This window comes from Alosa alosa, chromosome 18 (assembly GCF_017589495.1).
Source record: "Alosa alosa isolate M-15738 ecotype Scorff River chromosome 18, AALO_Geno_1.1, whole genome shotgun sequence".
Taxonomy (NCBI): Eukaryota; Metazoa; Chordata; class Actinopteri; order Clupeiformes; family Clupeidae; genus Alosa; species Alosa alosa.
Window position 1 is genome coordinate 20,977,176 of NC_063206.1, and position 14,372 is coordinate 20,991,547.

A 14,372-nucleotide genomic window follows, 5' to 3' on the forward strand; every position below is an offset into this window, starting at 1 on the left:
CTCTGGTTTAGTATCTGTCTCTCCTACACCACATTCTCCTACACCACCTCCTTTGTTTCTTATATTAAACTAACCCACCACATCAAATCCTACACACACACACTATCTCCTCACACAAACGTCTGTATTATAAAAAAAATAAATCATGTACACACACACACACACACACACACACACACACACACACACACACACTTGGGATTCATTACTTTTAGTACTGATAAGCATGTTGCTATACAGGTACAGGTAGTAGACCTTAGATCTTTTCAATGCAAGGTACTGTTCTTAAAGGCTTAAAACACTAATGACATCAAACATGCAAGTTTAACTCGTTCACATCACCCAATTCCTCTCAACCAGCGTCCTGACTTCCATTCTTAACTCCTCTCCTCAACCCGCGTCCTGACTTCCATACTTAACTCCTCTCCTCAACCCGCGTCCTGACTTCCATACTTAACTCCTCTCCTCAACCCACATCCTTACTTCCATACTTAACTCCTCTCCTTAACCCGTGTCCTTATTTCCACACTTAACTTCTCTCTCTGGATGGCTTTGCCTCCAGTCCATCTGTTTTGCCCTCTCTCGTTTATTCATGGCTGCCCTCAACCCTCTCTCTCCCGGCCTCCCTTCTGTCCCTCTGGCCTTGCGGTGCTGGATGTCTGCCCGATCCACTGGGCATTCCTCCCTAACCGCCCGCCCGCCTGCCCGCCTGCCCACTCGCGCTGCCCGATCGGATCAGATGGGATCGGATCAACTCAGCGGCGAGTAGGAGAGGACAGCTGAGGAGAGGAGTGGAGAGGAGCGGAGAGACATGCCAGCAATCTGTCTGTGCTCGCGCTCTCCTGTTTTAAAACTCGCTAATTGCCATTATGCAAATGCCGCTCAGCGCTCTCCACAGGGGATGGACGGGAGAGTGTGTGTGTGTGTGTGTGTGTGTGTGTGTGTGTGTGTGTGTGAGAGAGAGAGAGAGAGGGAGGGAGGGAAGGGTGAGAGACTGGGAGAGGTGTGAGGTAGGGGTGGGGTGGGGTGGGGGTGTGCGTGGTGCAGATAGCAGGGAGGGTTTGAACAAACCAGGAGGAGGAGGAAAGAGAGAGCAAAGGGATAGAAAACTAGAGAGGGAAACGAAAAAAGAGGGAAAGAGGGAGAGAGCGGGAGAAGGAGAGGGAGAATGAAAGGGAAGAGAGAGAGAAGCGAAGAGAGAGAGGAGAGAGAGAGAGATTGAGAGCTAATAAGTTAGCGGCGGCATGGTGGGGTGCAGGGCAGGCTGGCGTTGCGATTGGCAGCATATGTGGCAGCTTGTGTGTTTTCAGCACTTGTTCTGTCCTCTCCACACCTCCTCGCCTCTCTGCCCTCCGGTGGCCTAAACACTCACTTCCTGCCTCCCCACATCAAGACACAGCACCAGGCTGCTGCCGCTACCTCCTCTGCCTCTACCACATCACCATTACCACACCTCCACTTACAACAGGATACATACAGCCATTTCCTTTATATTAGCCGCACTGTGCATAAACAGCAGGACAGTGTTTAATGCAAGTTAAAAAAACAAAACCATATTAATACAATTTAAACTTCCCCCGTATATTAACCATATAGCTGAAGATATTTAGCAAAATCAATGTATAAACCTTGGCTAATAGTTGGGAAATTACAGTACAGTCACTAGGTTTGTATGCCACTATGTTAGCATCAAGCTACTTCAAACTGATGAAACAACAGAATAGAATAGAATAGAACAGAATAGAATAGAATAGAATAGAATAGAATAGAATAGAATAGAATAGAGATCTTTTGCACACTTGATACACTGATAAAACACATGGATGGGAACAATGTGAAACTGAACACAAAGGACGATGGCTATTTTAGGTGAGTCTCATTGAGATGGCACGCTGGTTGAACTACTGTAAGTCGTGGCCTGCATGACCGCAGGCGGACACTCACCACTGGATGTATGTGTGATTGTGCTCCAGCTTCTCGTAGTCACCGCGCCACTTATTGAGGATTTCCTCCACGTAGATGCCTGCGGAGACAGAGGTTGCGTGTCAAAAAAAACCTTAAGTGCTGCCTGGGATACTGATAAGGGTGCCCGCAAGGGTCAAACTGCACTACAGAGAGGCGCACAGCACCTGCAAAGTGAAGGACCCTTTGTGCAAAGGGAAGCTATCCAGTCATGCAGGGAATGAATGAATAATACAACAATGTGTATGTCACATCTCCCATGAGGCACTCCAAGGCTGGGAGAGGGAAAGGAAGAGGGGTGACCTTGGGGCCATCACTCCATCCATAGGGTAGGAGGAAGAGCTTCAGAAGTCACAAGTTGCTACACAAGAATTGTGCATAATGCATACTGCATATGTATAAGTAGGACAAGAATAGCTGAGTGTGTGTGTGTGTGTGTGTGTGTGTGTGTGTGTGTGTGTGTGTGTGTGTAAGAGAGAGAGAGAGTGAGTGTGTTCATGCGCGCGTGTGTGTGTGTGTGTGTTGTGTGTGTGTTTAATTATGCATGGCCACACACACACACACAATTGAGCACAAACCAAACACACACACACACACACACACAAACACACACACACAAGAAAAAAAACAACTATCCCGTCCTAGCCTCACACCCAGTCTGTCAAACTAGTGGAGTTGAAGGCTGATGTTTGCCCAACAAATCACCTCTTAATCCAGCTAATTCAGTTCCACAAACATGACCCCAACTGAACCAATCAATACTGCCCCCCTCCCTCCCTCCCTCTCTCCCTCCCTCCTTCACTCCCTCCCTCTCTCTCTCCCTCCCTCCCTCCCTCCTCCACTCCCTCCCTCTCTCCCTCTCTCTCTCTCTCTGAGGCTTGCACACGTGCCTCTCGCCTCTGCAGAGCCCTGCTCTATAGGAGGACAGGACGTTACTGCATGTCCCAAACAGACAAGGCAATGATGGTATACGACAGAGGCATAAGGTATTTATGGATGAAGTGCTTTTTGTGTTACATTTTTTATTTTCTATCAAGATGAATGAGACTCTGCAACATTACTGATTAACATTGTAGGTGAATGTGTGTGTGTGTGTGTGTGTGTGTGTGTGTGTGTGTGTGTGTGTGTGTGTGTGTGTGTGTGTGTGTGTGTGTGTGTGTGTACACATGTGTGTGTGTGTGTGCCTGTGTGGGAGGGTAAATGGCTATGTGTATGTGTGCATGCAAGCATATGAATGAAAGAGAAGGAGTGCACATCCTTTAAGTATCCAAATCAATATCTGTTTGCAGTATGTGTGACTGTACTACACAAAATGTAGGTTTTCTTCTCCAGTGGATTCTCAGCATCAGGGCCATGTGCCCAGGATAATGTCAAAGGTGAGGTTCAAAGGGTCGTGCTGATGTCACAGGGTCACGGGGTCAGGAGGAAGTGCGTCAGTCGAACGTGCTGAGGGACAGGGGTTAAAAACCCAGTGACACGAAAACAGATCGATGGACGGGTGTCTTTTTCCTGTGCCCCTTCCTGACCCTCTAACCCCTGCACCTACAGTACACACACACACACACACACACTATCTCTCTCTCTCACACTCTCTCTCTCTGGTTGACGTCTGAACAAACAAAGATGATGCCAACATCCTTTCCCAACCCCTACTCAAAGGTTTTCAAAAGCCACAGACCCAACCCAGCCAGCCGAGCCCATTTCACACATTAGCGAGCATTCCCAGGTTCTCCCAAGCAGCAAATGCATCAATTACTGCTTCAGAAAACACACACACACACACACACACATACACACACACATTCACACACACACACACACACACACCCACACACATCTGTAAGACGGGAGGGAAGCAATGGGGCCAATAAGACATGCGGTAGTTGGACAAAAGAATGGAAAAGGAGCAATTCTACATGACGAATATCAATGTGTCATCTGTCCTCAGGTAATTTCTGTAGCGCACTCCTGAGAGCTCGAACACGTCGAGCAGAGCAGGGAGCCAGGACTGGATAATATTGCCGCGTTGCAGAAAGTATGACGAAGTATGAAGCACGGCAAAGCAACACAAACAAGTAAATAATAAAAGTCGGCTTTGAATTTGTGCACTTTGTCCCTTTGCACTCACCGTCAGGGACGAGGGGGATCTTGTTAAGGTAGAACCTCAAATTGCGATACTCGTTTGGTCTCCGCGGTTCTTTATAGTTCTGTGGGGAAAGCAGAGAGAGAAAGGAACACAGTGAGCAGCCGGAAAGAAAATGAGAGAGAGAGAGAGAAGAAAAAAGCGAAAGAAATGAAGAAGGAAAAAGAGGGGAGGGAGAGACAGCAGACATGAAGAAGCGAAAGAGAGGAGGGAGAGAGGAGAGAGAGAGCGTCGGAGCCCTCAGCTATGAGTGACTCCACATGAATTCAAACAGAGAGCCTGTGACTGAAGGCAACACATCTGTCACTGAGCGAGCCAAGGCCACAGAAAATGATCCCCTTCCCTCCCCTCTCTCCTCTTCTCCGCCCATACACAAGGGAAACCATCATCACTGACTCACTGACATTATACACACACACACAATACACACACACACACACACACACACACACACACACACACACACACACACACACACACACACACACCACATAAATGCTTGACACATACATTTATTTGCATAAATGTATATACATGTATACACAGGAACGTGCACACACACACACACACACACACACACACACACATAGAGAGGGAGAGAGAGCACACACACACAGAATACACACACAAGCACAGATTTTCACACACGCACTTCACAACCATTACAGAATATGCAGTCAGTGTATGAATATCATCTGTGATGTAAATGGCCTGGGGCCAGTAGTCAACCGCTTAAAACAACATCATATGCAATGATGCATCAGCTGCTTTGAAGATGAGAGGATGAGAAGATAATGAGAGAGAGAGAAAGCGAGAGAGAGAGAGAATAATGGGATAAATGAGAGACGGAAGGAGTCATCAGTGAGAAAGAAAGCAGAAGACAGAATGAATTTAAATGTTCAAAACTCCTTTTTTTCTCTCAGTCTTGAAAAAAAATACATACAAAAAACACAAGATCAATTTGTCACAATGTACAAAATAATGAACAAAGAAAAAGATAAGACGTGAAGAAAGAAACGAAAACAAAGAAATGATAAGACGGAATGAGAGCACGAGAGCGAGGGAGAGAGAAAGAAAGAGAGAGAAGGAGATAGAGAGAGAGAGAGAGAGAATGGCGAAAGGAGGGAGCAGAGAGGGGGGAAACCTACAAAGTGACAAGCACAGGGAGAGAAAGGGGATGAGAGGAAGTGGATGAGACTTAGAAAAAGAGAAAAGAGAGACAGAGAAAGAAGATGCATATCTGAAAGAGAAAAAGAGAGTATGTGTGTGTGTGTGTGTGTGTGTGTGTGTGCGTGTGTGATTACCGGGTAGCTATGGCGGTACTTGTAGAGATCCTTGGCTGCATAAAAGCTTCTCTTTATCTTGGCAGAGGACTCCAGTGTCTCCTCCACCAACTGCAGGAGATGGAGAGAGGGAGAGAGAGAGGGAGAGAGATGGAGAAGGAGAGAGATGGAGAGAGAGGCAAACCATTAACACATGGATGGATGGATGGACAACATATCCCATCACCATTCACCTGCAGAGCCACTACTGAGCTGCTGAGGCCCTCCAGAGAGACCCAGCCAGAGGCTTCATTGCTGGGCCCGCTCCAGAGGAGTGTAGGGACACTACCAGCGCATGCCTGGCACCCGCCTCACTCTCTTTATTAATTCATGCCCTTTCTAGGCTTGTGCGATTCTGTAATGTTTGTGGTTTAGCTGTGTCCTCTAAGGGAGAGGGAGAATGAGGGAGAGAGAGAGAGAGAGAGAGAGAGAGAGAGAGAGAGAGAGAGGCAAACTGCCAGAGTCCTACTACATGAGGTCACTCCCAAACATCTTCCACTTGACTTGGGTTGACAGGTGGATCAGGAGTAAACTGTGTGGTCGGGCTAGCTTACCTACCTGCCCGTCAGTGACTCAGTGGTAGGGGGGAAACAGAATGGAGTCTCATTGTAAAACATGAATAGGCAAAGCTAGGATAAGAGCTCTCCGCAAACCTCTTTTGTTGGAAAGATAATCCAGCACATCGCTACTCATTGATGGAGCGGAACAGAGCATATTTCAACTGAGGAATTGGGTCACCTATATCAGGTCACAGTCACTCCAAAAAGGGATCTGTGTGTGTGCTACTAATTTAGAAAATCTTATCCTTAGTACTGTGAGGAAAAGATGAAGACTGAAGGAAAAGAGGAAGCTGTGTAAAAAAAAAATAGTAAATTAATTAAAATCGGCTTCATGGCATAGAAAGACGCAAATAACCTACGACTACATCAAAGCATTGGCACCGAACGAAATACAACAGTGAGATTGGAAAAATGAGGGAATTGGTTCTGCTTATTGCCTTGGTGCCTGATGCAAACGCATGACTGATCTTAGAAATCCAAAAAATCCAACGCTGAACTGGCACAGTGGGCTGTATTACCGTAATGACATTTTTATCAAAGCCCAGCTGCCGACGGGCGAAGCAACCCACGATGAAACACGCGACAATATTTGCCCAGGACGATTTGTGTCGTGGGCTACAATTCGGGATTTTTTTCCCCTTATGATGTCCTTGCAATAACGGGCAACACATATCTGTCATGACTGTTGTTTTATGTAACTCGTGCTAAGACTACGATGTGATGATGATAGTTGTAGTACAAGACAATACCCCCACAGCATTCACTGAATGCGCCCCCTCCACCTCCTTGACATCTCCGCTTCTAGGTTACGGTGCACAGCGGTGTGTTCAGTGTTATGTGTCTTACGCGGTTTTCGGTCTGAATTTGAAATACTACGAGTCATGCAAAGGGACAGTCGCTACTACCTGCTGAGAGGCGTCCGGCAACTCCGCACATTTTCCCGATTCCGAGGGGCTGATGTGCTCGGAGATGCCGCTGTCCTCCTCTCCCTGGTGCTCGTCGCTCTCCGAGTCTGTCTCCCATGTCGAATCACATTCCTCTATGGTGCTTGGCTCCTTGTACCTCAAACTGCCCATCAGGTTTCCCATTGAAACCCCGCTCCGGTTTGTCTCTCGCCAACAAATTCCGGTGAGCCTACATATTTTGTTCAAGTCCAGGAATAAGCCACGCTTTACGGTTCAATGAGTCGCGACTATCTCTGGCGCTCTGTGCAGAACCGCTGCACAAACGTTCTTATATGCTATGATTGAACAGAGGGAATTTCCAGCAAAGACGGATCGGAAGGCGCTTGAACACACCCCCTAAGTGCGCACGATCAGCACTAAGCGAAACGATGGTGTCAACACACTGGGTCCTGCTTAGAAACAAGACAGTGGATCGCAGCTGTTCGTATAATAACTGACATGTATTACTTGTAATGCAAATTCCCGATAGTTTTAAATGCGTAAACACTTTCACAAGTTTCGACCCGCAAGGCACTTATGCATGCTAATTTGCAACAGAATACTCATGGAAAATCAGGGAAAACATATTTCAGATATTATTCTACCTGTTGTGGAAATAACACGTACATAGACAGGCATGTTTTGAAGATAGCCAGGTGCATCTTCATTTGAGGCGTTTCTCGTGTTTGTTTATTATTATGTGATTAATGAGTAATTATTGATGAATTAAAACTACTCTATTTTTCGCATGATATCCCATTCACAAATGTCCCCATCTCTTTCTCCCTATGCCTTAAATGCAGAAAGATGCCCTGTTCCCAAATCTCATGAGGATATTTGAGGATTAGGAAGAGTTGAGGATGAGAATGCTCAACTTGTTCTCTTTTCCCCATTTCCTTTTGAACCACTAGATGGCAGAAGACCAGTGTGTGTATTAAGGGAGGTTTATGAACTGACAGAGAAAACAAAGGGATGTGTGTGTGTGTGTGTGTGTGTGTGTGTGTGTGTGTGTGTGTGTGTGTGTGTGTGTGTGTGTGGGGGGGTAAAACAAAACATAGTGAGCCATAGAAGAGAAGACACAAACAACATTAATAATATGAGCTCGCAGGGGATGGAATAAAAGGAAAGGACACAAAATCAAGCTCCAACACCCCAGCATGGCCCTTTAGTTGAACAGAGACTGAACAAGCTTCAAAGCACAGCAGAGAGATATAGGGTGAGAGAGTGACCGAATGAGAGAGATGAGTGTGTGTGTGTTTGTTTGTGCAGGGGTATGTGAGGGAGAGAAAGAGAGATGACCTGTTCATACAGCTGCAGTGACACACACTGTCAGAGGGATTGGGAGGTGAGGTCAGCTTGTGGTCACTAATACAGCTCCCCGAGCCCAACGGGGTACTCACACAGCAGGGACGGGGCTTTTAAGCTTTTTTTTTTGGTCCTAGCAACATGCGTTGGGTTGAATGGAGAGTACTGCTGAATTCTTAAGCCTCTGCCTTTCCCTGAAGCTCCCGTTTGATTCCGTTCTCCTGTAGTCTCTTTTTGCGGCTCCTCCATCCGGTCGTGTCCTCTCTCTTCACCCACCCCTCTCTCTCTGACACGCCTCACGTTTCTGAATCACCTCTGGGAAGCCATAGTTTCCCTTTAAATATCTCTCATTAGAGTTATTCCATGACCTCTTTACGTGGCTCCATCTGTTGAGATTTTCTCTCTCTCTCTCTCTCTCTCTCTCTGTCTCTGCTCATCTTCTCTGTCATCTCCTCTCTCCCTATGGTGATCCTCCCCAGTGGTGGAGGATAATTATTCCCCTTCAGATGTCATGCACCAGCGACTCCTGAAAAGTGTGGCAGAAACAGGGGAATTGAGGCAATGGGTGGAGAAAAGAGATCGAGAGAGCAAACTTATATTTATTCAATCGTTTCCATGGACACTCGCATGATTTTTGGTGACAGGTGTATTGGGGCTAAATGAAGGTGGAGATAAATAGAATTATTATTATTATTATTATTACTGTAGAATTATTATTATTATTACTGTAGATGACACAAGAGATCAGACAACGTATGGAGAGACAGAGAGAGGACAGAGAGGAAAGAGGAACAGGGAAAAAAGAGAAGCCCAAATGAGAGAAGCTGAGGAAGCAGAGAGAATGTCAAGCGGAGAGATGGATGTGAAGTTTGTGTCATGTATAGTTTCACCAGCAGGGTAAGTGCTTGATATTATCCACATACATTTGTGAACTTCAAAATATGTGATTATGTTGGATAATTGTATGTTATCATTAATGACACACCTATAGGTTATATATCTACGGGCAATTGGAAAAAACATTGTCATTTTCATCCTCAAACGGACATTTCATTTCAAAACTTCACAACTTCAAAACACTTCAACACTTAAAAACGTCACAAAACACTTCAACACTTCTACATTAGGACTGTAATACGCTAAAGCTTGTTCAGTCTCTGTTCAACTAAAGGACACTATCTACATTAGGACATTCTGTAATACGTTAAAATTGGGATGTTTTGTCCACTTGACTATATATGATGATACAACATACTTGACCTACTTATGATGTTAAAACAAGGAACAATATAAATACTACAAATATTGTTTACAAATATTCAACCTTAATATTCAAAATATACATTTTTATCCTTCAACAGATGAAGGAATAAAAAAAACATTTAAAAAATATAGTTTAGGAAGGCTGACATTTTAGCCATGTGAAACAAAGTGCCCTGATTGTGAACTCAAAGTTTTTTATGCAGTTTCTCCACATCAGTAATGCTTGAGGTCATTTTCATTTTATGTTGTCATGAAACCTTTCTGATATATATACTGCAGGGGCGCAGGAGGCACGGGACGTGGGGGATATGTCCCACACAGTGCTGAAGAGACAGCCGTTGTCCCCCTCACTTTTGATAAGGAAAAAAAACCTTATAGGTACGCTAAATAAATAATAACATATAGGATTTGCGATAACTGTAAAACTCCCCATTAACAGCATCACATCACTAACCACAGCCATCTACAGTACTGTAAGACTGCACAATCTCATATTCACTCTGTTGGATATCTGAAGCCAGTTTGTCTACTAACAATCATAAAATAATCCAGGCTACTTGCTTAGCATAAATCATTTATCATCATCTTTATTTGAGGCAGGCTGGTATTCGAGGTAGGCTTTAGACATGCATTTTAGTTTGGAGCGGCATGCATACCCGTAGGCTATCAAAAGCATTTTCAGTTTGGTTTGGGATTTAATGTACTTTTGGACTGTTTGATTATATTGCTAAATGTTGGGACTGATGGGCACTGAAATCTGGAAGATATTTGATGGTTCACTGTTAAGTTTCATGCAGTTGAAAAAGTGTCGGGATTTCCACTGCTGTTTATTGCGAGACAAGGCAGCCCTTCATTGAATAGGGGTTGTGCTGTAATGGAAACCTTTTTGCGTAGCCAAGTAGCCTACATTGAGTTATTGTTTAATTATGCATGATTTAGTATTTTTGTTTTAAATAAAATTCGTAGGCTGGAATGCCTTGAGTCGCAACAATTGTGTTTAAATGTAGTAGGCTTCAGCCTCTGGCAATTAGCTCGAAAGGGGCGGCAAGAGAATGAGCTTGAGAACGTGTGTTGGAGACCCATGGTAGGAAAACTACTTTTCTTTGCCAACCGTAGGCTATTAATCCAACCAACATAAGACAATACAATACAACATATAATAAAATATTAAGAAGAGGTTATTTCATTGACTTAAATCGAACAATGTCTTCTAGTGGACTGATGGCAATTGTTGGTATGGTAGGCAATTGTTACCCCGTCTTGTATGGGAACCTGCCTGTATTTGTCCTGCTATAAATAGAATCAATCCCGGGCATAATTTGAGGATTTATGGTAGCCTAGTGCTCAACTCCTCCTGCTCAATATGACGTTAGCTGTTATGTTTATGATAAACTCAACTAGCCTACTTATCAACTCGTTTTCACTAGCCTAACTATAAAATACAAGTCTATCAACGTTTTTGTTCTAAGACATTTATTTCAAACATAATTTCAAGACACAAATGGGATAAATATTAACTGCAAACACACAGTGGAGAGTTGATTTGGTTTATACCAGACAATTTAAGTAGGCCTAACTAGGCTATTTGATCATGTAGTCTATGTTTGGATCATAGGCATGATGATTCATTCATGGCTTCATAAAATATCAACATCCCATGTTGCTTTTTTCTACCATTAGCCCAAGTAGTGACCAGTATTCTACCATTGGCCCAAGTAGTGAAAACAATTGTTTGAAAACAATAAATGGTATTATCTTAATATTCTGGCAAGTTTAAAATATGATGGTCAAAAGTGGGCCAGAGGTGGCAATCCGATATCTGGCTCACTATGGATTTGTGTTCACAATTTGGTCCCCCTCACTTTCAAAATATCTCCTGCGCCCCTGATATACTGCAAGCCTTTCTATTTTGCAAGAGTACAGTCTTCCTGTTGTTCAGTTGTTTCCTTCATTCCTTGCAACATGACACCATGTTCTATTCTCTACATCTGACTAACTTATGCATTTATCATGTATACAGACCTTACTGTTCTGTAACTGACCATAGGCAGATGGGTCAGGCCCTTGAGTCGTGGATCTGCTCGAGGTTTCTTCCTATATGTATCTCCAATTCTAGGGAGTTTTTTCTCGCCCCTGTTACCCATGCCTTCTTTTCTTTTCTCTGATTGTCTAACACTCTATAAGCGCCATGAGACATGTGTAATGTTTTGGCGCTCTATAAGTAAAATAAAATTGAAAAAATATTAAATTGAAAATCATCCACATCACAGTAGAAATAGAAACTAAAGGTTTCTGTTACCCAACCACTAAAGAGGAAAGAGAAACAAGCAGCAGGGGTTAAATAGTGAAGAGCAGGCAGTGAAAAGGGAAAAGATAAGAAAACAATCCAAGAATGAAGATGGCCTTTAGAAAAACCTAAGAACATTTGACAAAGTCCAACGAAGAGATTGTGTATATACTGTATATGAAAAAGAGTGGTGTGGTATGAAAATGTAACATTTCAGCATATGGTTCATTATGCGTATAGTGTGTATGAGTGTGTGTGTGAGTGTGTGTGTGTATGTGTGTGTGTGTGTGTGTGTGTGTGTGTGTGTGTGTGTAATGTGCAGCATCATCCCCCTCTGTCCTGCAGTCTACCTGTAGGAGTGCAGCCTGAGCCTGTCTGCACCTGTCACATCCCAGCACAGCGAGCAGCAGGGGCCGCAGCCAGCACACCGCCTGCTTTCACATCTCATTTGCAGCTGGCATGATGGCTTATGGCAGCTTGGTGGCAGCATACCTTACACATCACGCACACATAGACACACACAGGCAGAGACACACTCAGACAAACACACACATGCACACACACACACACACACACACAGACCAACACATAGCTACACACACACACACACACACACACAGACCAACACATAGCTACACACACGCACACACACACACACACATATACATGCACAGACATACACACACACACAATTCCTTTTACACATAAACATGCTCACTGATGCACAAACACACTCTCTCTCTCTCTTTCACAATCTTTCTCTCTGTCTCTCTCACACACATACCCTATCTCTCTTCTCTCTTTCTTTTCTTTCTCTCTCTCTCTCTCTCTCTCTCTCTCTCTCTCTCTCACACACACACACACACACACACACTCGTCCACTCCACAGCCCAGCCGTGTACGTTGCCAGTCAGAGGGTGTTATAGCCTGCGGGGTCTCTGTTTGAGTGACTGCTCTCACATGGCCACCTGCCTTTCCTGAGGGCTGCGTCTCATCTCCCATTCGTTCTCACAGGGGGCCCATCCCTTCACATTTCGCACACTTGCATTCGTTGTTGTTGTCGTTGTTGTTGTTTGTTTGTTTTGGTGACTGTAATAGCTGTAATTAGTTTGCAACTGTGTGATCAGATGAGACATGAAAAGAATTGCATCTCTCCTCATTTTTTTTTTAACCAGAGAGATGTCATTTCATAAAAAATCAAATGTGAAAGGCCGACATCAGCACGATGAAAACATCCTCAGGGGTCAGTACTCAATCCCAGCGGCCCGACAGTACGTCCTGATCCAATTCAATCTTTTTCTGTTTAATCTACTGTCACTTAACTCGGTTTCATGTCATTCAGAGTAACTTCATTTCCACTGTTAAAATGAACTTGGCCTTTTTGCACTGGCATGCAGCTGCCCTTCAGCCGGCCACAGAGAAGCCAACACAACGGGGCTGTGGAAAAGGCACATGCTCCTGTTGGGATAGCTGTCGGAGACCCATATGGCAGTTGACCCTGAGACACCGGTTCTGCCGACGTGCCAGAACTGGACCCGATGCAGTCCTGGGTCAGCCCTGTTCTGTTCTGGACATGGCTGGGTATTGGCTGAGGCCAAAGGAGACAGATTAAACTAGACTGGTACATTAAGGAGATATCTGCACTCACTACTGCAGGGATGGATGCCATTTAGAGCCACTGTTCTTGAAGTTGTTAGATATGTTGTTTTTTAAGCAAAATACACACAGTTTTGAAGTTTGTTTGAGGAAAAAACAAACCAGGACCATTTCAATAGCTCAGCACAACTGAAACAACAATTGGTTTCCCCAAATTCAACACAAAATATCACCAAAATGCTGCGGGAAGTGAATACTGTCAAACTGACACGGTCAAAAGTCTTGGTGCCCTTCACAAAAAGTGTCTTTTGCACTGATAAAAGCACACTTTTCATTGTTAAAAACCAGTACTAAGGTGATGGGTAGTCAGACATCAGCTGTGGTCGTATTCCTGAGAAATATCAGTCCAGCTCTAATGGACAATAGACTCAAGTTTACTCACTTTACATTTCTATTGGTTTCTATGGACAGTATGATGTTTTCTCCAAGGATTTCCAAATGTTTGAATGACTCTACTGTACCTACCCCTTCATATGCAGCTGATTATCCATGCCAGAGGAAGCAAAATAGGCCTAGCGTATTACCTAGTTATTGCCATGCATCAGTTTAGAGAGGGTGCACTTTTCAGTGTGCTTCATTCATCCTCATCCAAACATACTGCTGTTCTATAAGCATGAACAAAACAGAATACTGAACCAAAACCATATAATTAACTGCCAAACCTATTCTCACCCATTTATATGGTTTTGGTTCAGTATTCTGTTTTGTTCATGCTGAAGATGTTGACTTATTGATGACAGAACATTTAATATCATATTTTTACCTAACTTATTCTACATTAATGAACTGATATTAATTGAAAGAATGTTTAGAGTATGTCATTGTTGAAGGTTATTGTGTTTTGCATTGTATTCTATGTAGCCCAATAAGTTAAAGTCAAATCAAGATTATTTCTGGCAATCTACATTACTACAGGTCGGCTGACCAATC

General features: G+C 44.0%; 1 protein-coding gene across 1 annotated transcript in view; it reads right to left on the bottom strand.

Annotated features, from left to right (window-relative positions):
- Window positions 1-7,256, bottom strand: part of ogfrl1 (opioid growth factor receptor-like 1) — a 13,595-nt gene extending 6,339 nt beyond the window's left edge. The window contains exons 1-4 of the mRNA XM_048268951.1: window positions 6,893-7,256; window positions 5,410-5,499; window positions 4,091-4,169; window positions 1,945-2,023 (exon numbers count right to left, since the gene is read on the bottom strand). Of these exons, the coding sequence (XP_048124908.1) occupies window positions 1,945-2,023; window positions 4,091-4,169; window positions 5,410-5,499; window positions 6,893-7,075 (431 nt within the window). The 5' untranslated portion in view covers window positions 7,076-7,256. The remainder of the gene's footprint in view (window positions 1-1,944; window positions 2,024-4,090; window positions 4,170-5,409; window positions 5,500-6,892) is intronic.
- Window positions 7,257-14,372: the final 7,116 nt, after the last annotated feature.